This window comes from Haliaeetus albicilla, chromosome 1, assembly GCF_947461875.1.
Source record: "Haliaeetus albicilla chromosome 1, bHalAlb1.1, whole genome shotgun sequence".
Classification (NCBI taxonomy): Eukaryota; Metazoa; Chordata; class Aves; order Accipitriformes; family Accipitridae; genus Haliaeetus; species Haliaeetus albicilla.
Genome location: NC_091483.1, coordinates 82,943,383 through 82,966,341, shown reverse-complemented (window position 1 = coordinate 82,966,341; position 22,959 = coordinate 82,943,383). Strand labels below are relative to the sequence as shown.

General features: G+C 41.2%; 1 protein-coding gene across 1 annotated transcript in view; it reads right to left on the bottom strand.

Annotated features, from left to right (window-relative positions):
• ATRN (attractin) overlaps positions 1 to 22,959 on the bottom strand; it is a 154,339-nt gene that overhangs the window by 46,910 nt on the left and 84,470 nt on the right. Inside the window, exons 22-24 of the mRNA XM_069796985.1 lie at positions 22,444 to 22,538; positions 21,833 to 21,911; positions 21,269 to 21,426 (exon numbers count right to left, since the gene is read on the bottom strand). Coding sequence (XP_069653086.1) covers positions 21,269 to 21,426; positions 21,833 to 21,911; positions 22,444 to 22,538 — 332 coding nt within the window. The remainder of the gene's footprint in view (positions 1 to 21,268; positions 21,427 to 21,832; positions 21,912 to 22,443; positions 22,539 to 22,959) is intronic.

Here is a 22,959-nt window from a genome sequence, read left to right as displayed (position 1 = left end):
ATTAGTATCACCAACCCAATAAGAAATTCTATAGAAATATTTTTTTTTTTCATTAAATACAGCAAGAAACAAATTTCGTAACTCCTCTCACTTACATGTAATAAACAGATTTACAGATCAATCACCACAACGTAACTCCTTCCATTTGTGCTGGAAGTCACCGTTATTTTGGAGATAAAGAAGCCAAACTATTAGCCACGATGGGGATGGGACAAATCTCTCTCCAAACCCAAATAATTTCTAATGTTATACATAATATTAGCACTCCTAATCTAAACTTGTTAACTGAAGAACTGCTAATGTACTGAAGAACATTTCAAGTATGGCATTTTCATAACATAATTTGATACATTTGGGGCATCTAAGTGCTTGAGAAAACACAAACAAACACAGAAGACATCGTTTCTACAACTCTTCTTTCCCTGCTAACAATTCAGGATTATTATATGCCGTATTTTTGCCTTTCTCCACTACTGCATAAAGTGACTCAATTCCCATCAGTGCTGCCTTTTCTTTCCAACCCTACTTCATATATTAGGGATGAGAAAAAAGGGAAATTGGAAATGATATTTTGAACAGGACACACTCCTAGAATAGAATTGTAAAGGAGAGAAAAATAAAAGTCTAATTAACTTATGAAACCGGAGAAGTACAACAGAGAAGGCGCACCGTGAAGAAGCCTACTGGAGTTTGGTGCTTGCTGTGATTTCAGAAGAAATCAAAAGGTCCCTACTGCTAGATCCATTAACCTCACCTAGCAGGTGGGAGAACGCTACAGCACTCGTGTTTTGAAAGTCTACGGGACCACACAGCACTGAAAACCACAGAAATTAAGAGATTTCAGGCTGCTTTGCTTCTTATTTAAATACAGCTCCAGCGCCAAAGTTAACGAACAAAAAAGCAGCACGTAAGACAAAGGCTAGAAGCTCCAAGGGCTTCCAAAGAGATAAAGCCAACAGCCAAACAAGCAGCAGATGACATTTATGTACATCTTCCTCTACTGCCACCTCAGCACCTCCAGTGTCTCTTTTTTATTTTTTTTTTTTTATATGGTTAGAGGCAAGGATTCAATCTGACCTTGGAGAATAGAGACAACAGTAACAGGATGCTGTGGCTTGAATGCTGAGTGCCTGCACTTCTGTCAAAGGACCAGCTGAAAAACAAATGGTTTTTAAGTATTCCTGAGCGACGCCAAAGTCATCAAAACATTCATTTTGCCCTCTGTGATAGTGATGGAGGGAAAGACTGCTCTTCTGCTCAAGAGAAACATCGTTCCCCGTTTCAGTTCTCCTTTAAACACAAATACAACATGCTCTTAGTGAAGCACGTGGCAGAAAACACGTATTGTTCTTGGTGCTCTCCACTCAACAGGAGCAGCCAGCCAACTCCAACAGCCTCGGCGGCGAGGTTTGAGGAAAAACCTGAAAAAAAAATCCAGCTCCGCCACCTAAAAGGTGGTCTCGGCTCTGCCACGTGCCGCTGCTGCTGGTGCACGTGTTCTGTGAACTTCTTTAATGAGCCAAGGCAAGTCGTTAAGCCAGCAGCGAGCTAACGGTAGGAACGCAGGGGTTTTTGCTGGTATTTCTGAACTGACCCTGCTCACGGAGGGACGAGGCAAACTCAGCAGCAACCCAAGGGAGGAGCAGGGCAAGATGACCCTTTTCAGGCAGGTGGCTCTCAAATCATCTCCGCGATGTTATCTCCCAGGGTAACTTTTTGGAAAGAAGCATCTGTGCACCTCTGCAGATGAGATTTATGGGATTCAGACACAGATTAAGACATCTAAATATAGGAACACGGAGATACATGCCTATCGCCCCTTTACGCTCAATGGAAACCTCATGTGCGATTCGGTCGGCCAGTGTAGGTGTCTAGTAGAGGATTACCTGAAGAGTTCCACATCTAGGTCTTCATCTACAAGGGGACCTTAAACACCCAAGGCACACGAAGACATCTGTTTGTAGACTCCTACACTTAGATGGTTTCAATTTCCACGCTGCACCCTTGCCCTCGGTTTCAGGGATGTACCAGAAGCTCCATTCGTTGCTAAATAGGGGTAACCTATCGCCATTCGTCTGCCCTAAAACATCTCCCCCGGCCTCCAGCTGCTGCTCCAGAAGGGCAGGAGCCTCCAAAAGGTCCTACGTCCTATCCACCGTCCTCACGGCACTACACAGCCGCATTCAGGCATCGGCTATCGCACCACGCTGCTGGACCGAACGCAGCTAAGGTTGTGGTAAGGCACACCGACATTGGACCAGATGTTGAGCAACAGAAAAGAAGTGGCTACTGATTTATTAAATCTACTTTCAGTGTCAAGAAACGCAGAGAAACTGGAAACTGGGTCAGCATGCCCCAGTGCTAAAAGCTTAAAGGATTCAGTGAAAATGATGGAAAAACTCAAATCCAGGATTCGAGCTTACAAGAACCACTTTGCCTCCCACTTGCAAAACTCTCTGATGTGGTAGTAAGCTTAAAAGTAGACCTTAATTTTTCTAAGTCTGAGCCAGAGTGGCAAAGCGTAGGAAAAGATCACGCTCTAAGCCTGATAAGCAGGTTAAACAGCCTGCAACCCTGTTCTCCCTACCCCAAAATACAAATCCGCAAACTTGACTAGGATGAATCAGATAAATTCAGGCTGTAGGAGCCTTGAAAGACAACTAAATCTAGTCAGAAACCTGACCAACATGTCCCAACACTAGGATATCGGTACAGAGGGAATGTCTCATTATTATAATTATTTCTACCTTTCAGACAGGGCCATGGCGTAAACTGCAAAGTACAGAAGAGCAGGCTAAGTCAAGACCACCTGTCCTCTGCGTTAACATTGTGTATCACACCGGGAAAGAATAAGCTCATTAATACCTGCTCTTTCTTTACCTCTTTGCATTATGGTAGATCTTGGAGACAATGAATGTGGGCTACCACCTCACAAAATGTTAGACAACAAAAACATTATATTTGTCATCTAGGTATAAAAGGTAATAGGCAAATGCAGTAGGATGATCGATTGCAGAAAGAAACCATGATCTTCTTTAAATAACCTAACAAATCCTGTTCTAACTGTTAGTGCTCTAGAAGGAGAACATATACCAACTTTGTTTCGGGAGCCTTGTGTCACAGTATCCTAAAAAACCAGTTTCTTTTTGCGTGCAAGGGGATCAGTTGCCCTCCGTCCATCTTGACCTGGAAAAGCGTTGATTAGCATTACACCCTGTCTCAGTCAAGACCCAAACTATTCACATTCAGATATACCAAATGCAGTTTGGCAATTTAACAAATGGATAATGGAAGACAAATTTCAGTGAATGAAGACATTTGACAGTGAAATGTGGATGCTGAATCTCCAAAAGGGAAGAGAAGCATTACAACTCCTTGCCTCTGTGCAGGGTTAATGCTCAGTTAAGCACAGAACAAGACACCTACTCTGAAAAAACAAGAGATATTTGCATCCCTTCGGGAACCAAGGGAAGCTTGTTTTAGACCATCATTTCACCACCATTTTAACCCTCCCATACCTGCAGCTGGTGCCCAAGTGTGCAGCCATTCTCTCCCTTTAACTATTTGTTCCCGTATTTCCCATTACCCAGCAAGAACGTACAGCGTATTTGCAGCTGTATAGTAAACCAGATCCCACAACCCACTGCAGCTGAAAACTAATCTTTGCTGAGCCAGCTTTCAAGGTGGATCCATACGGCGGTCACGGTCACTGCACCACTGTGCGATGTGATGCCACACCACGGAGGCAGGAGGACATTCCCTTTCAGAGGCACCACGGATCTATTTTAAATAAAAAGCAAGAGTCCATCCAAATGTTGAGGTTAGGAAGAAAACTTCAGCTGACTTGACCCCTGTAAGTCTTCAAAAGCTGCGAGAACAACCTGTTCCACAGGGAAAGATTCTCTAGACGGAAAAGTGAAACCCTATGTTTGAGAGAAGGAAGGGTCTTGCAGCAATTAATGGTAACTTGAAAAACTCTGACACACACCAAGTATGAAGTGGAGTACGATTCAGACGTGGGAGATCCCAGACAGTTTTTAATACACCTGATGGTGTGGCCATCAGAAGGAGGAGTTGTGATGCTCAACAGAAAGCTGACAAATTTGAGTAAGCGAAAACCATCCATAGCTGCAATGCCAGCTGATCTGACAGCAAAGGTCCAGGAGAGGTGGATCACAGAAAGCAGAGAAGTCCCAGACGTTAGTCCAGATTGATCCATTCCTGCTTGCATTAAAAGAATTACTCCTTGCTCATCAGAATCTAAAAAAACCCAATTTGCATCCAAGCACATTCAACAGACTGCTGCTTGATATTTTGTAGAAGAAAAACTTCTGGCCAACTTGGTGCAGCTGAAGAGGTTCACACGCTCAGATTTACATTCTACAACAAGTAAAAATAAAATCTCCACTAAAATTTGATTTTCACACCTACTACTACGAGCCACGTTGCTCCTGTGTGAAGGACCAATGAAAGAGATAAATGACTTACTCCTCACTTGCTGCAATATTAACTAAGCCATTGAGCTTTATGGCACAAACACTTGATACTGTGCAAATATAAAAACTAGTTCACTTCTGAACTTATACCGAGATGGAAATCGATTTATATTCCAATACTGTGCTGCCTTACTGCAGTAGTCACAAATTGTCACTTTTCAGCTAATTGGCTGCAGTCAGCAGTTGGCTCAGAAATGCCAATTATATATGCTTTGTCTCCCCATGCGAACTCACGGATTGCTGTGCAGAGCAAACACGGGCATAGCTGCCTCTAAATTAAAAATAGTGCTTAAAATTTAGTCCCCCATTTCTCTGCATCAGAAAAATTACCACACAAATCTGACAAACGGGAAGTGTTTGTTCAATAAACAGCCAGGTGTTGAATAGTGATGCTCATCTAAATTTCAAGTGCACTAGCAATGTTCTGGAAAGTCCCATAATTGGAACAGCAATCTCAGATCGGACCCCGCACACCTACTCATTACAGTAACACCACTACCAAATGCCACAAGAAACCTGAGGCAGGGCCAGAAAAACTTCAGTTCTTCTGAACGTCAGGCAAATACCTTAAAACTAAAGCTCATCCGTTCCCATAGACCTCTGCCGCATCCACTCTCTATCCTGTCCAGATGCTGAAGGTGGCAATGGTCATGCAAGAGAAGATTGGTACGGTAACTGGAGGCTATTGTACCAATTTTGCAGGACAGAAAAATAAATAAAAACCCCAAAATTTAAAAATGAACATTTTTTTTTAATTAACAAATTTTTTTAAAAAATGAACAAATTTTTTTTTAAAATGCACATTTTGTTTTTAAAAATGAACAAAAATTTTAGAAGTCCCAACTCTCCTCTCAACCAGGAGGTAAGCAGCCTCCAAGGAGGGTTAGAGGAGGAATTCACACCTACAATTCTGCCCCAGAAATGCAAAGTGCAACTTCTCAGGCTGATCTACGAGACGGTGGCTTTCCACCCAAGTCCCGTGTTTTGCATTGCAGCAGCGAGGCCATCCTTGCAGATGACTCCGTAGGCACAGCAGCCGAGATGAAACTGAAAATTCAGGTAGCAACTTCTAAAATAACCTCAGCGAAAACCCCCGTTGGCTTTGTAAAGTTTGAGGGAACGCTCAGCGCAGAGGCAGCGTTCAGGAGGATGAGGAGTAGATCCAACAAGCCGAGATGGCCGAGTTATCGTGAAAACGTCAGTACGGTGGATTTCCATGGGGAACAGGACCTCTAAGGTGCATTTCAACTCCCCCAAGCTTCGGGTACGATCCCTTCCCAAAGCAGAGAGCACAGTACACAAATACTTCTGCCTCATTTGGGTTCTTGCAAACAACTGAACCGGTTGTTCGCTTGTTTCTACTTACTGTTGTTGAATTCTGGTGAATTTGTACATAACTCACTCTTAAGACTAAAGTTAAAAATAGTGTATTTCACGATAACGGCAATTAAGTTCAGGCAAATTGCTATCATCAACTGCAGACAAAGACTAACAACATTAATCACTTCTAGCAGTAAACAGCACCACAGACTTCAGTTATAGAAAAGAAACTCCTTTAAACAAACTATTTTAAGGGTTTTGAAACAGCATTGAACGGTCAAGAATCTCCCAACCTCGCATACTGCTTGCAGGCAAAAATCTTTACATACTGGTAGCCTCTCAAAATCTAGGTATTGGTAAGGTGTGCAGCTGAAGACTTTTGAATTCAAATTTTATGCTCGGAATTCAAAAGGAAAAGGATTAAGAAAAAAGAAAGATAGAAGAGACGTTGTCACATTGCTCCTGACCCCAACCAACTCACTTCCAAAGTGCTTCTTTTTGTTCAAGAAGGGATTTCTTGTTGCTTACAAGCTCTTGTCCATGTCTACCTTGAAGACCGACCTACAGGTTTGGAAGAAGTCACCCGAAAAGGGACTCTTGGAGCAATCCTGTATGTTGCCTGTTTTAATTCTACAACCTCTAAGCAATAGTACCTTCTCGAGCACAGCACAAAAACTTTATGCCATTTCTACTTTAAACGTTTAACTAGAGGAAAAAAACCCTCTTTGCTAGAAGGTCTTGCTTAGTAAATGAAATGAAGGTAAGGAATTCACTCCTTTAAGAGGAATTCAGCTGAGACAAACAATGCAATAAAATCCCTCATTAAAAAAAAATAAAAAATAAATGCACATTTTCCACTGCTCGGTTTAAAAGCAACAAGTTAAAAAATAGGAGACTTCTTGAAAACCTATATAAAATACCAACCCTTATACTGGACCTCAGATGTGTTTATGCTGCAAAGCTGTTTCGAGTTATCTTGAATTTGGCAGCAGGGATACTGCACTCGTGTGTCAGCCTGAACGCCTGACGGTTGGCAGGCGGCTTGTGGGGAATCGGGCACCGCTGGCAGAGCCCGGCACCCCAAAACAAGTCCCAGCAGCAAAGCTCGGCTTGTTCACAAAGCCCTAACTGGTTTGCTCGTGCCACAGAAAGGAGAAAAGAGGTTACAGCCTGAAGCTGAGAATAACAGTTTACAGAGTGAGTTTTCTTGCCACCGTATGAGTCTTTTAAGAGAAAAACGCTGACGTGTTCCTTCTTTTGAATGGATTTGGATTTATACCCGACTGCAACCATTATTCTGGAGACAAGGCAGTTTTGAGCTACTTTGGGAAAAAAAAAATTGTTAAAAAATAAAAACGCCGAAACTAGACACAGAAAGCGAGCCGCTAGCTTTAAAACACTCCACTCTTCCCAGTTGCAAGTCCTCAAATACCTCCCTCCGGTATCAGCCGCTGCTGCGTGGATGCATTTGTGAAGGATCCCGTTCCTTGGCTTCGTGCCGAGCAGAGCTCTGACACCATCTGCGTGCAGGATAAGTTACGTTCGTCAGCATACCAACTATTTCTGGAGAGTTTCAACGTGGAAAATATTAAAACTTTAGCACACAACAGCTCAAACACTCTCTCGGACCCTGAAAATCCAGCAAAAAGATGAGCTTTACAGTCTACAACTGCTTGCGTGCCAAAAGCTTAAAAAGAATAAAAGTTGTTTTCCTAAAGAGTTTGCTATGTAAGTACACAGGGGGGAATCAAGAATAAAAAAGAATAAAGTAGCTAAACACGTATTAGCAATTTTTTTTTTTTCTTAGGCTGCAAAATAGCTGACAGATGGAAATGGGCAAAACCTTATGTCTCACGTCAATTCTGACCAGACAAAACACTGGAAATATGTGAAAGACAGAGCTTGGTGTTGCAGTGGTTTTTAGTGGAGAAAAAGCTCTGTCTCCCTCTCCAAGGAAGCCGTGATTTCTAAGGATCATATGGGATGAGACATTTAAAACATTTATTGATCTGTATCACAAAAGGTTTGCAATATGCCAGCTGTGGAAGTCTCTACAGAAATACTGAGGATTTTACATCCTTAGTAAAATAAAGTAGTAAAATATGTATATATATTTATGTATTATATATATAAACTACATATATCGTTCAAAGTAAAATAAGTATATATTTATATAAATAACCAAATAAAAATGCCTTTAGTGACAACAACATTTCTCACATTATTACACAATACCAAAGCCACACGCTGTTTCAAACCTGGTGTCACATTACTATGTGAAGTGGCAGTAATAAAAAAAAACCAAAAACAAAACCCAAACTTACTTTCAACAAACTACCTATCTGCAGGGGGAAAAAAAAAAAAAAAAAAGATAGAATAACCAAAAACTCGTGCAATAATTGAAAGTTCAAGCCATTTTAGGATTTTTTTTACACGATGCACTTGCACAGTTATGAAATAAAATGCTGGGAACGTTAACAATTATATTTTTCTCCACTGCATACTCATGAGCTGGAGAACTGGCAGCCTGATCTGTGTTTCCAACATAAAACCAGAGGAAAAACATCAGGTACTTTGGAAGGAAACTTTATGTTGTGGAGCACAGGGTACACGAGCTCATGTAAGGGCTGATCAAAGGGCTGCCTCATTATGCAGTATCAGTAACAGTTTTGAAAGCTGTGAAGTCAGAAATCATAGACTGGGCTGGTTTACTCATCAAGGTTTTATTTGTTGAGAGCCTCAGCTATGATTCTGTGTTACAGAAATATTAACATGAAAAAATAACACTGCTGGAGAGGGAAAAATGAGCAACCTATACATAAGCTCGTATATTAGCATTAAAAAAGGACAGGTAGTCACTATCTATTGCTTAAGGCTTTCTAGAACATGTGTTTTACCATTTTGTCATGAAGAACTTCCCAGTAAAAAACTGAACTGACAACTCAATCTATCGTGATTTATTTCAATCCCTGTGGTCAAAATATTCATGTAATTTAAAGAGACTTTGGGTCCAGGTGTAGGAACCAGCACGGTGCTAGTCTTGTATGCAAAACAGACTGTTTTAAGAAATAACTAGACATGACACTCAAAATTAAGCAAAGAAAGAAAAGAAAGAAAAAAAAGAAACCAATTTAGAAAAAAAACAAAACCCCAAAATGCCAATCGTCCCAGAAATTTATTATAACACAGGGCTGTGATAGCACCACACCGCCCTGACCCCAACTCTCCCCACGACTTGCCAACACTGCTGTGAGCGAGATTTGCCAATATGGTAGAAAAAAACCCTTAATAATATGAAGTCAGGGAACTAAATGAGAGAAAAAGAAGTTTTAGTGACATTCCAGAAATGGTTTGTTTTTAACTAAAGCAGACCCCCAGAGCCATCTGAGAGCTGTTATTTGAGGGCTGGTGGCTCTGACTTCGTGCCGGTTAGCTAAACAAGCCAGAGGCTTTTGGTTTTGTCACCCTGTGTTAGTACGGGATATATTTTTCCCCAGTGGTTTACCCAAGCTATATCTACTGTTGCATTTGAGTATGCTGGCTTCTTATATTTTACTGGCAGTGCACTTCTCTCCTCTTCATTAACTCTGCTTACTATTCTTTGACTCTTTAAATAAGCTTTTGTATAAGGAAATATATCTAGCTCTTTTGGTAGCTGTAAAAGCTTCCCAGCAATGGCCCACATTGCTCATTTTCTGAAATATATTTGAACTTGAGGTTTACATTTACATTCAGCAGTGGCATTCTGCATTTTCAAGAGCTATTCAGCACAGAAGTACAGCAACTGCAAGCAACCAGCACATCATCACCCTGGGCCTCACCCAGGAGAAATTAATTGCCTAATGCGGACTTTGCTTCCAGAGAAAATTAATTCTGCATTTTTTTGATATTATGATTTCCAGCTCTGCATCTTAAAAGGAAAAAAAAAAAAAAAAAAAAAAAAATCAGCTTCCTTAAAAGTAAGACAATCCATACATACCTTACTCTCATATCCAAAAAACCCCTCATCCTAAGAAATCCTCCTGGTATTATTAAACCTGAATCTCAGTCTATGTCTCTCTGTTCTCCTATAACTTTTCTTACTTACGAAGCTAAAGTTTTGTGACAGCCACACGAGCAGACTTCCAACGCTATATGTAGATATTACAATAAACCTCGCAAACAATATGAATTACTACAGTTCATCCCAAGTACAGCTCAAGTTGTAGATATAAAACCCCAAGATTTCAATGCTTGGGTAAAAGGATAAAAATCCCATGCAACAATACAGCACTTGGGGAAAGTTTAGCATGAGCAACATTCAAGGCTGCTGAAGCCACCACCTCCAGTAAAAAGCACTGAAGTTGCAACACATCCTAGCAAGGGTTAACTGCCTTTGAAAGAAACCCTAGCATTTAAGGATTTAAGAAGCTGCTAACAAAAATACAGCTTAGTACGAAGGGGAACAACTTCTAAAAGGAGAAAAATGTCATCGCTTGATGCCAAAAATAAGAAGGCAGGAGCAGATAAAAAGGAAGCAGCTGTTTCATGTTTTAAAGTATCATTCAACTGTTCTGTTTTAAATCTTTCTGTCCCCAGCAGAAGATGTCAGTTTGCCTGTTCTGAAAAATCAGCATGTAATTGCATGTCTCCAAAAGTAATTACATTCAACAGCAAATTTCATCAGATTAACAAATTGATTTACGTTTCATTGTTCGGTTTAAAGCAAACTTCTCACCACGGCGAGAGAGATGCAGTGAAAGAGGCTCAAAAACACCTGCAGTTATAGCTAAATAAAGGCAAGGCACATCATTAGCAAACAACTTTGGCATTCCAGTGCTTTCAGAAGCAAAAGAAAAAGAACATTTGTGGAACAAAAGGGGCGCAGAGAGCTAAGGATGATTATATCTCCATACCTACATCTATTCCTCATTAAAGGTGCATGAGGCACACTGAGGACCTAGCAGAAAAGCTATCAAGATCACCATCCTCCACGCGGTTTCAAGCCTACATAATTATTTTATCAAAGCAATCACTACCTATCCATATGTATTTTATTCTCTTTGGCCAACAACAAAGACCTTTTTTCTTTCCCTTCACCCTTACTGAGAGCTTTCATTTGATTAGCCTGTGGCTTTTGATTACAGAACGACATTAATTTAGAGAAAGGGTGGAAACCTCCACGGGCCATGTCCAGTCCTCAGGGATATTTATGCCCTGTATCAAATACCGAATGTTTCCTCCAGAGACGAATCAGGGTATTAGAGACGGTTACAGACTCTGCTTTTTAACTGCGGTACGCTTTCTTCGCTCTATCTTATTACATGCATTATCAAAGCCTTTTCGTCAGGCTGTAAGCCTCAAAGAGGTAACCCTAGAGAGCATCACGGCTGGCAATATTCTTGTCACCTTAAGGAGGTCGAAAGCCTAAAAATAAAAGGAAGGTGGCAGCGTGGGATCCGACATTCCTCCAGCTCCGTTTTTAAGCCAAGGGGTACTGTCTTCCTCACCTGGCAGGAGCTAAGGGTACCCCAAAGCTTTCCTTGGCTGTAGCAAAGTGTCATCCATCATTTAGCTCTGCACAAAAACAAATGCTTCCCAAACCACATTAAACGCCGAACGGCAAGTAAAATTAAAGCTTAACTGAAACTGGTATTAAGATGCGTGCTAATGGAGACCACCTGTTTTACGGGTAACATTGCCAATAGAAATAGCAGGATGGGGAAAGAGTATCAGAAGAAGAAATTTAATCCAAAACTGCTTTAATGAGGGAGATTTCCTTTGAAAAATGAGAACTTGGGAAGATTTCCGTATTTGCATACTGCTGGACACAAGAACTATGAAACATTAATATAATGATGATAAAGATCAGAGTAAGAGCTTTGTCTGAGGATTGTGAAGACTTTTGAGGAATGTAATTCCTGGCACTTTATGAAACATTGGCTACTATTTCCAACTTAAATAGCCACGTTCAGCATAAGAGAAAATGAGCCTGCTTTAATCAGCCAGAGAGCCATTCCTTAGAAGACTCTCAGTCTAGTTTATAATTCATCTCTACTCTGAAATCCAGCTGACACCAGCAGCACATGGCTCCACATGAACTTTGCCTACATACTAACACGGGAAATATCTACTGGCTTAAGAAAAAGCCACATTTACAATGTTATTGCCAGCTCTGCAAAGCCAAAGAGATGCGAAGGGAATCTGCTCTCTTACATTCCTACATACATTTTCAGCATATCACTGTAAACCAGTGGGAACTGTTTGACAGGTCCAAGGAGGCCATTAGTGAAAATAATACGATCCCAGAGCAAACCCTTCGGCTGCTATGAGAGGCAGAGCAAAAGTCTTCTGATGCAGAGGAATAAACAGAGCGTCTGCTGTTCCCTTAGACTAACAACTAAGGCAAGAAGAAAAGGTCACAAAAATGCATCAAAATTAGTAGTCACAGGTCTAATGCACAAAGCACTCGAATCCAAGAAAGTGTCATTTCTGGAAGCTTATTCAGAGCAGAATCTATTCCCACATCTATTTGAAATCCTATTCAATCGCAGCAGCGCAGCTCTTAACCGGAGCACTAAAATGTGTATTTTGCTTCCAAATTTGGATGCAGTCATCCTGGCAACATCTGCGCCAGCGGGAAGTTAACAAAAGCAACACGAGGCAGTGACGGCAGGGCCCCAAAGGAAGGTAGTTCATTAAAAAGTACATCATCCAAGAGGTCTGCACGTTAACGGTTTACATCTCGTTCCGTGGGACAGCGCACGCAGCAGGCACGCCGTGTCACCCGTGGACGTGCGAGTGTTTCCACCCAGGTTAGGGACAGTCACCCGGTCCATCACCGAAAGCAAGCGCTGCAAACGAAAGGCTGATTTAATTACAGCGTACCTGAGGCTGTCCTCGATTCTCAGGTCTCCCGTTTATTACAGTTTCTGCGCTTGAACTTTTAGCAGCTCCTCAGAAAGCAGCGATCGATTTAAGGGAGATAAATTGTTTCCACCTTTTGGTTCACCATTCACAATTTCAGCTGATGAACTAAACAGCAATTCAACATTTTGAGTGGGTTCACAAATATTTTCCTGTCACAGCAAAAAGCGTATTTTGGAATATCGAGGATAATTACGACAAGACATTATGTGACTGAATTAAGCTATCCACAGTGCATTAACTTTCTGTGTAGAAAGGAATAAAGCTTTAGAAGGGGCTATATAGACCCACAGTCCTGAAATAAATCAACTGGAGGAACCCAGAAAAAAGCTTCAAGAGCCCCTGCAGAAGTTTGAGAAACTAAAAAATTTAAACAGCAGAGGCAATTTTAGCTATTTTTCCACTATAGCCTTTATGAAATCGGAGTGGAAGGCAGCAATTGAAGTGACTTGAAAATTTCCCACCAGTTATCAAACGCTTCCAGTCCTCAAGCAGCGTAAGCTGTCCAACGCTGCTGCAGCACGCCACCGAGCAGCACGTGCAGCAAAGCTACGTAGTCACGGCAGCACTCTTTTGAAGCCCGACACGACGATGAATTGCCGAGCAAACAATATATAGTGACTATCTAGTGAGATTTTGCAAATGGTATATTTTGTATGCAAGAGCCTGCAAAATCCATTCGCCTCTCTTTGTTCCTTGAAGCATTCGGCTCATAATTAACGTTTAAGCGCATTCAAATTAAAATACTTCAACCAACACCAGGGAAAGAGAGGAGGCAATTGCCAGTTAATGATACAATTACAAACTGTGTTTTTTCCTTAATCAGCTCCTAGGCGTCTTACATATACCCAGAAAGTAGAGATCAGTGCAAAAGGCTTCACAGCAAGGGCTCTGAATCTGGGAGAAAAAAAAAACTAAAATCAAATGGGACAGAGCGTTAATGAAAACAATAGTTTGGGCATGAAACAAGACAAGAACACAAGTTTGTATTTAGTGAGTGGCAGAAAATACCTTCAACAGTAAGCTGTAATGGAGCAGAAAGCTTATAGCCATTAAAAAGAAAGGGCTGAAGCTAGCTGTATTAGTAACTCTAATTTTCACCCCCTGTGCATTCAGGAGAGGGACTCGCTCGAATCTGCTCCAGGTAAATACATGCTAGTTTAAATGTTGTTAAAAACTGCTGACATTTACCCAAGTATCAAAGAGAGTTTCAAATTCTCACCATTAACTACTTGTCAGCTCCAGAACTCAAGTTTCACCTCTGAGTGAGCTGACTTTTGCCTGGATTGGAACCCATGAAAAGAAGTCCTCTGAAAGTTTCTGCATTGAATTTCCTTGCTCCTTACTGTAATATAGCTGATTATTTGTATTGTATAGCTCTTTTCTAATGTGAGATATATTTTGAAAGAATAACAAAGCAAACTTACAACAAAGATGAAGAAAACAGGAAAAAACAGTGGGGGAAAAAGATCATATTGCATTTACATGACTACAGAAAAACATCAACCCTAACAACAGCCACTCAAGTCCTTTCCTAAAGGGCGCACACTCAGTTTGGTGGAAGATTAGGAATATTTAGGGCAGTGCTTTCCAAGCAAAAGAGAAAAAGCTGAACAGCTGGGGTTTGCACAGCGCTTATAAAGTCACCGTGGCCATGCCAGACAAAGTTTGTTAGCAGAGAGGAGCTGCAAAGCAGAGAGAATGGAAATATCGAGATGTTTTCGACAAGACCTTACCTGGGTTTTCAAGCAAGCCTGGCAAGCTAAGGTTTTAAGTGAACGCCGCAACGTAGCTTTCATACTCGGGAACCACTCAGACGGGAGGTATTAGGAAGCAGATTGCTGTAGTTTGTGAAGGCTTTCTGCATTTTGCAGCTGTAGTTCTTTCACAAAATAATCTTTTCAAGTCATTAAAGCAGGCATGGAAAGACATCCTAAACCAATATACTTCACACCCCCCCCCCCCCGAACTGAAGTGGTTATGAAGAGAGGTGGAGCAAGAAGGGAAAAAAAGCCAGAATTCAGCATTGGCAGGGACACGGCTATCTCTAACACAAAAGAGCATTTATACTTTCCAAGTCTAGATTTTAACAGGCAAGAAGAGAGGGAAAGAGAGACAGATTTCAATCGAGGACCTCAGAATAAAGTTTCTAATATTTAAAAAAATAATAACGTGGATTGTAGATTAATTGCTCTGCAGTAGAGACTGTACATTTCTGAAGTTTTCTGTTTCAAGATTTTATATACACATAAACACTTCGCTTAATACACCTACTGTGTCTAAATTGAAAATAAGCCAGGATAAGAGAGCGTACATACAATGCCTGTTTATTATGATATCCAAACAAATAAAAAAAACTCAAAATGCTGGCTGGACATACTGCACTGCACAGGAACAGACCAAACGCACGCGTAAGCTGCAAGGTGACACACACAAAAAGAGAATATTTTCCATCAGTCTGGCAGTAGCGGAGTCTCACTGACTTCATCATAATTCCTACATTAAAAACACTCTAATTTCAAAAGGGAAATTGAAACATATTCTGTAGCTGCAAAAAGTTTAATAGTGGAACTGCAATGAGCAGAACTGTAGGAGGCAGTCTCTGAGATAAGAAAAACAGTTTGCATCCTGGCCATACTGCAACACGTAGTTTTAATTAATGAGTCGAGAAGAAAAGAGCCAGGGGTGAGTGCTGAAGGAGCCGTCAGGAAAGCAGAGAGGTCAAGAAGTGAGAATTTACCCCATGGTTCTATTTTAAATCTTGTAGTGAACCCCAGTCAAGGATTGACTGGTAGGAAGTCTTTGTCACAAAAATCCATACCTTGAGTTATCTTGTATTTTATCTTATTGAAGATAAACTTCTACAGAGAGACTTTACAAGACTTTACAAAACAAGGAAAAAAATAGGGAAAGCAAATAGGAAAGAGGTACAGAAAGGACAGGTAGGAACACAGACTGCAATTAAGGGCAATTGAGGGCAGCTCAATCCACCGTGGAAGATTGCACAAAACCTGAAAGGACACAGTGAGTCCTGGAGACAAATCATACTTTTTTACTGACTTTTCTCTAGTTTTTCCTCTACGGAACCATTACTTTTCTTAATATTATCTCCTACTCAACAACTGCTCTGACAAAAATTATCAGGATGGTGAGGAGGGAAAAGAAATTAGAGTAAAGCAGTACCCCTGGGTAATGTTAGAAGCATAGTGTCAAACCATACGAGTGTCTTAGCATCCAGTGTGGAAAAGCTTTCATGTGGCATCAAATCTGACAGCACAGTTACACCAGATGGTGAATGGACTGAAAGTACAGTGTGATACGAGGCAAAAGCAGATCTAGATGGCTACAGGCTCTTTATGAAGGAGACATGACATCCCTCACAAGGGTAAACCTAGCAAATAAGGGCTAAAATGAGAAGAGAGTGAGGTGGATTGAAGATTCGTCAAATGGTTGGGCCCAGGGGATGGTGACCAGTGGCATGACAACTAGTTGGAGGCCAATAACTAGCGGTGTATCCCAGGGGTCAATATTGGGTCTGATCCTATTTAACATCTTCATTAATGATCTGGATGATGCAGCTGAGTGTACCCCCAGCACGTTTGCAGGCAATGTCAAACAGGGAGGAGTGCCTGATACTCCAGAGGGTCGTGCTGCCATCCAGAGGGACCTCACCAGGCTGGAGAAATGGGCCAACAGGAACCTCATGAAGTTCAACAAGGAGAAGTGCAAAGTCCTGCCCCTGGGGAGGAACAACCCCAGGCACCAGTATGTGCTGGGGGCCACCCGGCTGGAAAACAGCTTGGCAAGAAGGGCCCTGGGGGTCCTGGTGGACATCAAACTGAACGTGAGCCAGAAACGTGCCCTTGCCGCAAAGGCGGCCAGTGGTGTCCTGGGCTGCGTTAGACAAAATATTGCCAGCAGGTCGAGGGAGGTGATCCTTGTGCTCTACGCAGCACTGGTGAGGCCACACCTGGAGCACTGTGTGCAGTGCTGGGCTCCCCAGTACAAGAGAGATGTGGACATACTGGAGAGACTCCAGCGAAGGGACTGGAGCATCTCTGCTGGGAGGAAAGGCTGAGAGAGCTGGGACTGTTCAGCCTGGAGAAGAGAAAGCTCGGGGGGTCTCATCAATGTCTATAAATACCTGAAGGGAAGATGCAAAGAGGACGGAGCCACGCTCTTCCCAGTGGTGCCCAGTGATGAGACAAGGGGCAATGGGCACACACTGAAACACAGGAGGGTCCCTCTGAACCTCAGGAAACAGATTTTGAGTGTGAGGGTGACCGAGCACTGGCACAGGTTGTCCAGGCAGGTTGTGGAGTCTCCATCCTTGGAGATATTAAAAATCTGTTTGGCCATGGTCCTGGGCAACCAGCTCTAGGTGACCCTGTTTGAGCAGGAGATTGGACCAGATGGCCTCCAGAGGTTCCTTCCAATCTCAACCGCTCTGGGATTTGGTGAAGAAGACCATGCTCTTTGTCAAATTAAAAAAATGCAAAATGCAGACTTGACTCTCCAACAGTTGTTAAAGGATGCAGAAGAAAACTGGTTTTATCTCACACTCCGACGAGCAATGCTGCTGGGAGAAAGGAGGGAGGAATGCTGTGTTGAGCTACGATGAGAACTCCAGCGAAAGGAGGTGCAGGTGGGCTTACTGCAGAACGATGACAAAGCCATGACAAAGTAACGAAGAACTGCTATTGCAGGCATGAGAAAGGACTGAGACGTTCAACACCAATAGGTATTCGGAAAAAAGTGACAGAAAAACATCAGTTTGGGGAAAAAAGTTTCTTGGATATGAACTGAAGAGCATGCTAATTGAAATAGTAAGGACCACATATTCCTGGATGCAGTATCACTGCCAGACTTCTTCACAAAAGTGTCTCAACCATTAAGAGCTGATGCTATTTTAGACTTTGTTTTGGTGAGTAACAAGGACATTAAGAAGAGCTGGTGATATAAAATTACCTTGGATTGAGTGCACGCAAGCACATTCGTATTAAATTAAGGATAAAACGAGGCAAGTGTAACAGAATCAAAGTTCACTCCTTTTTAACGATGAGAAATTGAGTAAGACAGTAAAATCAAGTGGACTAAGGAAGTAAGGAATGGGAAAGCAGCCATCTAAGTATTTCTCTCAGGTCAAAGATGCAAAACTATTGGAAAGCCGTATCCTCAGAACTCACCTCAAAAAGGACATTAGGAACAATTAAAGAGTCTACATATTATGGAGAGGAAAGGATTCGTTAGCAATGTCTTAGAAGCCAGCAAGTAGTACAGAGATAAAATAAGAACTGCCAAATATCAAGCTGTGCTAGACCTCAGCAAACATTAAACAAAATAGCAAGAGATGTTTCAGCCATACAAGTAACGGAGACCAGAAAGGGAAAGGGAAGAGGGTATGCGTAAGGATAGCCAAGAGATTAAAACCAATCAGCTACATCCCTAAAACTAAATTAGAGTTTTCATTAAGGACAAGGACACTGAACATAGGTGCAAGGCAAGGTGTCTAATGGGAACAAGGTTATAAAAAGATACACAACCAAGGTGGAGAAAACACTCCAATGTTTCAATGTGTTCAAAGTCACTGAAAGCAGACAGCGTGCATTCCAGCACTCCAAAAGAAATGGCACATGAAATAACGCCTCTGGTAGCAAGGCTGTTAAAGCAATCTACCAGCTGAGCATGGCACTATGGAAAATTTAAAATGGATTTAGAGGAGGAGGGACACTCTAGACATTCATGCTTCCAAAACCTCAATAGCATGCAAAGTTTCAGGACAAGTTTTGAATTAAAGAACTTAAGTAGTAAATGAAAAACTGAAATCAACAAGCAGTATTGCTGACAAAAGTAATCTGTGCTCTGCCAGCCCACTATTTTCTGTCTGTAAAAACAATTAGTTGTAAAGACCTAGACAGTACAGCTGAGCTAATCCAAATTTCATTATGGATATCAATACACTGGAAATTCCTGGGCGAGATAAAGATGGTGAAGATTATTTCAAACATCATAGTGGTTAAAGAGGACAGAAGTTAGTTCGAGGATGGCATTTGGACAGACTTTGACTGATATATTTATATTCATTAATGACACAGACTCAAAACAAAAGTGTGCTAATGTCACAATCTGCTGACAAAGTTGAAGGGGATCATAATAATAATAAAAAATAATAATAATAATAAAAATATGGAAAAGAACCACACAGAAGAACAACTAGATGATCTTCAGGAGAACCACAGAGAAGAAAAACTACATGATCTTCAGGACCAGCAACATTATCCAGTAACAGCAGCAGGATAACATTTTACAGTGCTATTAGGGACCGAGAAGAATGTTTGCTATCAAGACTGGGAGCTCATCAGTAGGAAACCAATGCTGTGAAAGAACAGGGTGTATTAGTCCATATTAAAATGAATAAGGACTATTAATTGCTGCAGCCATGAGAATGAGCAAAGCAAAGTACTGCCATAAAAGGACCTAGAAACATCCATAAAGAACCTAGAGATACTGCTGGACACAGCAATGGTGAGACCTGATCTCCATGACCTTACCCATGGCTGACCAAAACTGTACAAGTAAGATTAAGACAAGGGAGACCAGAGGAAAAACAAATGAGACAACTGAACCTGAATAACCTGTTCCACAGGACAAGATGATGAGGGTTTGTCTTGCTTAAGCCAACAAACAAACACTAAAGGCTGAGAGAGGATATGACCTGTCCAAATTCATCCAGGGAAAGCAGGAGAACCAGCTGCCAGAGAAGATGGAGGGGACATTTAAGCTCAAGGACAACACCAGCATAGGAAAAGCTAGCAGAAATTCACCACAAGTGCAGGTAGAGTGGAGACCGCAGTAAACACAGGAGAGCTTAAGAAACAGGAGACGGCACTGTTCTTGAACATCTACAAAGTCCTAACACACAATTCTGCATCAAGAAATAGCAAATAAATAAATCAAGGTAAGGTACAGTGCAGCACTGATTATGGCAAGTAAACTATCAGCCAACATAACCTGTAAGTTAAATAAAATACTTCTTTTTTTTCCTGACTCCTGTGATTACCAATTTGATAAAAGAGAAGCCTGAATATTTAAATAAACCATTACAGCAGTGCCCACCTTTGTACACAGGATGTTTCTTTCTCTACTGAAAGCAGTACTTTTCTTAAATGAAAACAATGCAGCTTAGCACCTGCTGCTTGAGCATCCAAGGACATAAAGGTTTCACCTTGCAGCTCTTGCAAACTCCTCCATATCTAATAATTAGGACTCCACAATGCACTAAGACTTCACCAATTTGTAAAGTAAAAACTCTCCAGCTGGAAAATGATTACCAATATTGTAAGCGATATTAAAAAGAACCAAAACGCAGTCCAAAGTCAGCCTATCAAATCTACCAGTCTGCAATCAACAAGACGAAGTTTCCCAAGTACTTAAACCCCACCATCTTTACCAAAAGGTGATGCAGACATCTCACAATTATTCATAATATTTTTTTAAAAGTTCAGGAAATACCTTGAAAAATATCACTATACCTTAAGGACCTTTTTTGCAGGTGGACCTCATTTCCTTGCTCGATATTATCATGTGGGTTATCTTTGTTGGAAGTGACCCCTACGGTGAGTTTGTGTGACTGATATGTCTCAAATATGAAGTAAATTAATGTGAAGTTGTCAGCTTTCACATAATAATTGGTTGAATAAAGGTGAAGATGGAAGAATTGGGGTTCCCACATTTGACCAAGCTTCTTAAAGAAGGCAGAATTCAAATATACAGAGCCTTGTTTGAGATCTCCATTCCACACCTAGAAGTACTTTTGTCCTTCAACGGGCGCCCGTGTCACTCCGAGTACACTGTGGGTTGATAGCTGACTTAGCCCACAGCCAGAAGGCGGCCAAGGTTCCTCTGAATTATTAGCTGCCACAGCAGTTGCAGAGGGTCTGTGATTGCAGTCTGTGATCTATGAGTGTTTTCATGACCCACCAAGCTTCATCCACTGCTTCTTCAGCACTAGCCTTATCATCACAGTCAGACACCTGAGGCAATGTGTGTGTTAACTGACTGCACTCAATTAAGGGAAAGAATAAGCTTCATCTTATTCTGCAGGTACCACCGGTCTTGGGCAGCGCAAGGAGAAAGAGGGATGGCCCTCAAGCTGTGCCTTTTGAGAACTAGACATTAAAAAGAAACACGAAGACCATTTCTGTTTTCTCATTCCGGGCTTGGTTTTTGGCTATATGAGTGTTTGTTTTCTTCACCATCAGTATCTACGCATTTAAAGTCAGAGACCTCATTAGAACATAGCCCTGTTAATAAGCGAACAACCCACTTTATTGCACAGCACATTTTTAGATCCACTGGGCTGAGGCAACATCAGAAGACGACGCACCTTTTTGCTCTTAATCAGGAACCTCAAAGCCTTTGTCTGCTGCAGGATTATATTGAGAGCCGGTTCAGCTTGGACAACACAAAGCTCCGAGCTGCCACATTGCTTGAGCGAAACCAAAACCGTACTTTTAAATAATTATACACATGTGAACAGCTCCTACCTGTATTTTTATCGGCCAGGTGAAATTGCTGACATAAACGAAGAAAGTGATGTTTGGATTGTTGCGGAAATCAAATTTCTCATTGGAGAAGCTGTCCTTGTATTCTTTTATATTGGTTCTTGAAACAACTGGAATTTCCTCCCCAGCCTGCGTGCCAGCTGTTTTCAAACGTTTCAAAGTAGCAAGAAAAGATGTTTCAATGCACATTTTAAGCGGCAAACAAAAAGGACAAAGCCTTCTGAATTTTAATGTTACAAAATTAACTATTCATCTGAACACTACTATTTTAAGCAGCATTGCATTATCGAAATCACTATATGCCAAAATATTGCATTACTAAGAATCAAATTTGCACCTTCTATGTTTCCAAAATACACTATTACCATAGAAAAACATAGTTCTTTTTTATATTTTACTTCTTCCCGCCAGGCCTCACATTTAAAATCATTACAGAGCAAGTTCATAGGCTAAAAAAAAAAAAAAGTTGCCCCAATTAAATTTGCATTTGTTGAAAACTGCTAACGGAAACAAGCTACCAAGAAACTCAGATCATGCTCATTTTACCTGCAAAACTTGTGGACCAAGTAATGTTGAGGTTGAAGTTTTTAGATGCATTGATAAACATGTCCAGGTCTCTGTTTTGCTTGGGGGGGAAAAAAAATAAAACCCATTTTTACGATAACAATTTTACTGTACTGTAAAAATTTTCCTAGCAAATCTTCACTGAAAAATAAAATAATCTTGGAATTTGTTATTTGCATGAAGCAAATACATCAAACAAAAAGCTAGTTACATTTTCTGAAAGCAGCATTCTCTTCCCCAAGGAAAGCATAATAAAGAATAAAACGAGTCATGTGCATAGAATATAACAGGAAAAATAGAGACATAATGTATTGGGTGAACAATAAGCAAAACTAGAGCTGCTCAGAAGTAGTTCAAACAACCATGAAGACTCAGCTGTGGTTCCTTATGAAATCTTACCATTAAGATTTGAAACTGCATGGCCAAGCCAAGCTCAAAAAGTTCTGGTTGCTCTGTGGAGCTCGATGTACATATCATGTTAAGAGACTACATCTGGAGACTTGCAGAACTGTAACAATTCATCACCTCCACGGTCAGGAGATGACAAACATATATCCCAAGGATGAAGTTTAAAGGGAAAATAGAAAATTTACCTCTTCGGGTGTTGCTACAAAGTTGATTGCTGTGTAATAGCGATCATCCTCTTGAGAAAGACTGAAGGTGAACTGATAGTCAATGAGAAGAGTATCTGTAAGGAATGCACGGAGAAAGTTATCCCATGTCTTGGAACAGAACAAACTTCTGCAAAGCAAGGCATGATGATCCCCCACAAAAGGGACAAAAAAACGCTTTTTGAGTCTAAAGGGGAAAGAGATTCTGCTTACTTTTTCCAAGCAACAGCCTCCAGCCTTATTCTAAATGACTGTTCATACCTATACATTGTAAAAAACATGCCAAGGCATTTACTTTTTCCATACTGCAATACCTCCATGTGCTAAGGGAATACTAGCAAAACAAAATAGACTGTATAATCCCCACTTGGGAGGAGACTCAGTTCCGCACATGCAAAGTTCCTGTACATCAGTGGACTGTACAGGGAGGATTTCTATGGAGCAGCTACTTGTTCATGGACCCAGTTGCCATCCTACTCTGGGTCACATCGTGTCCAG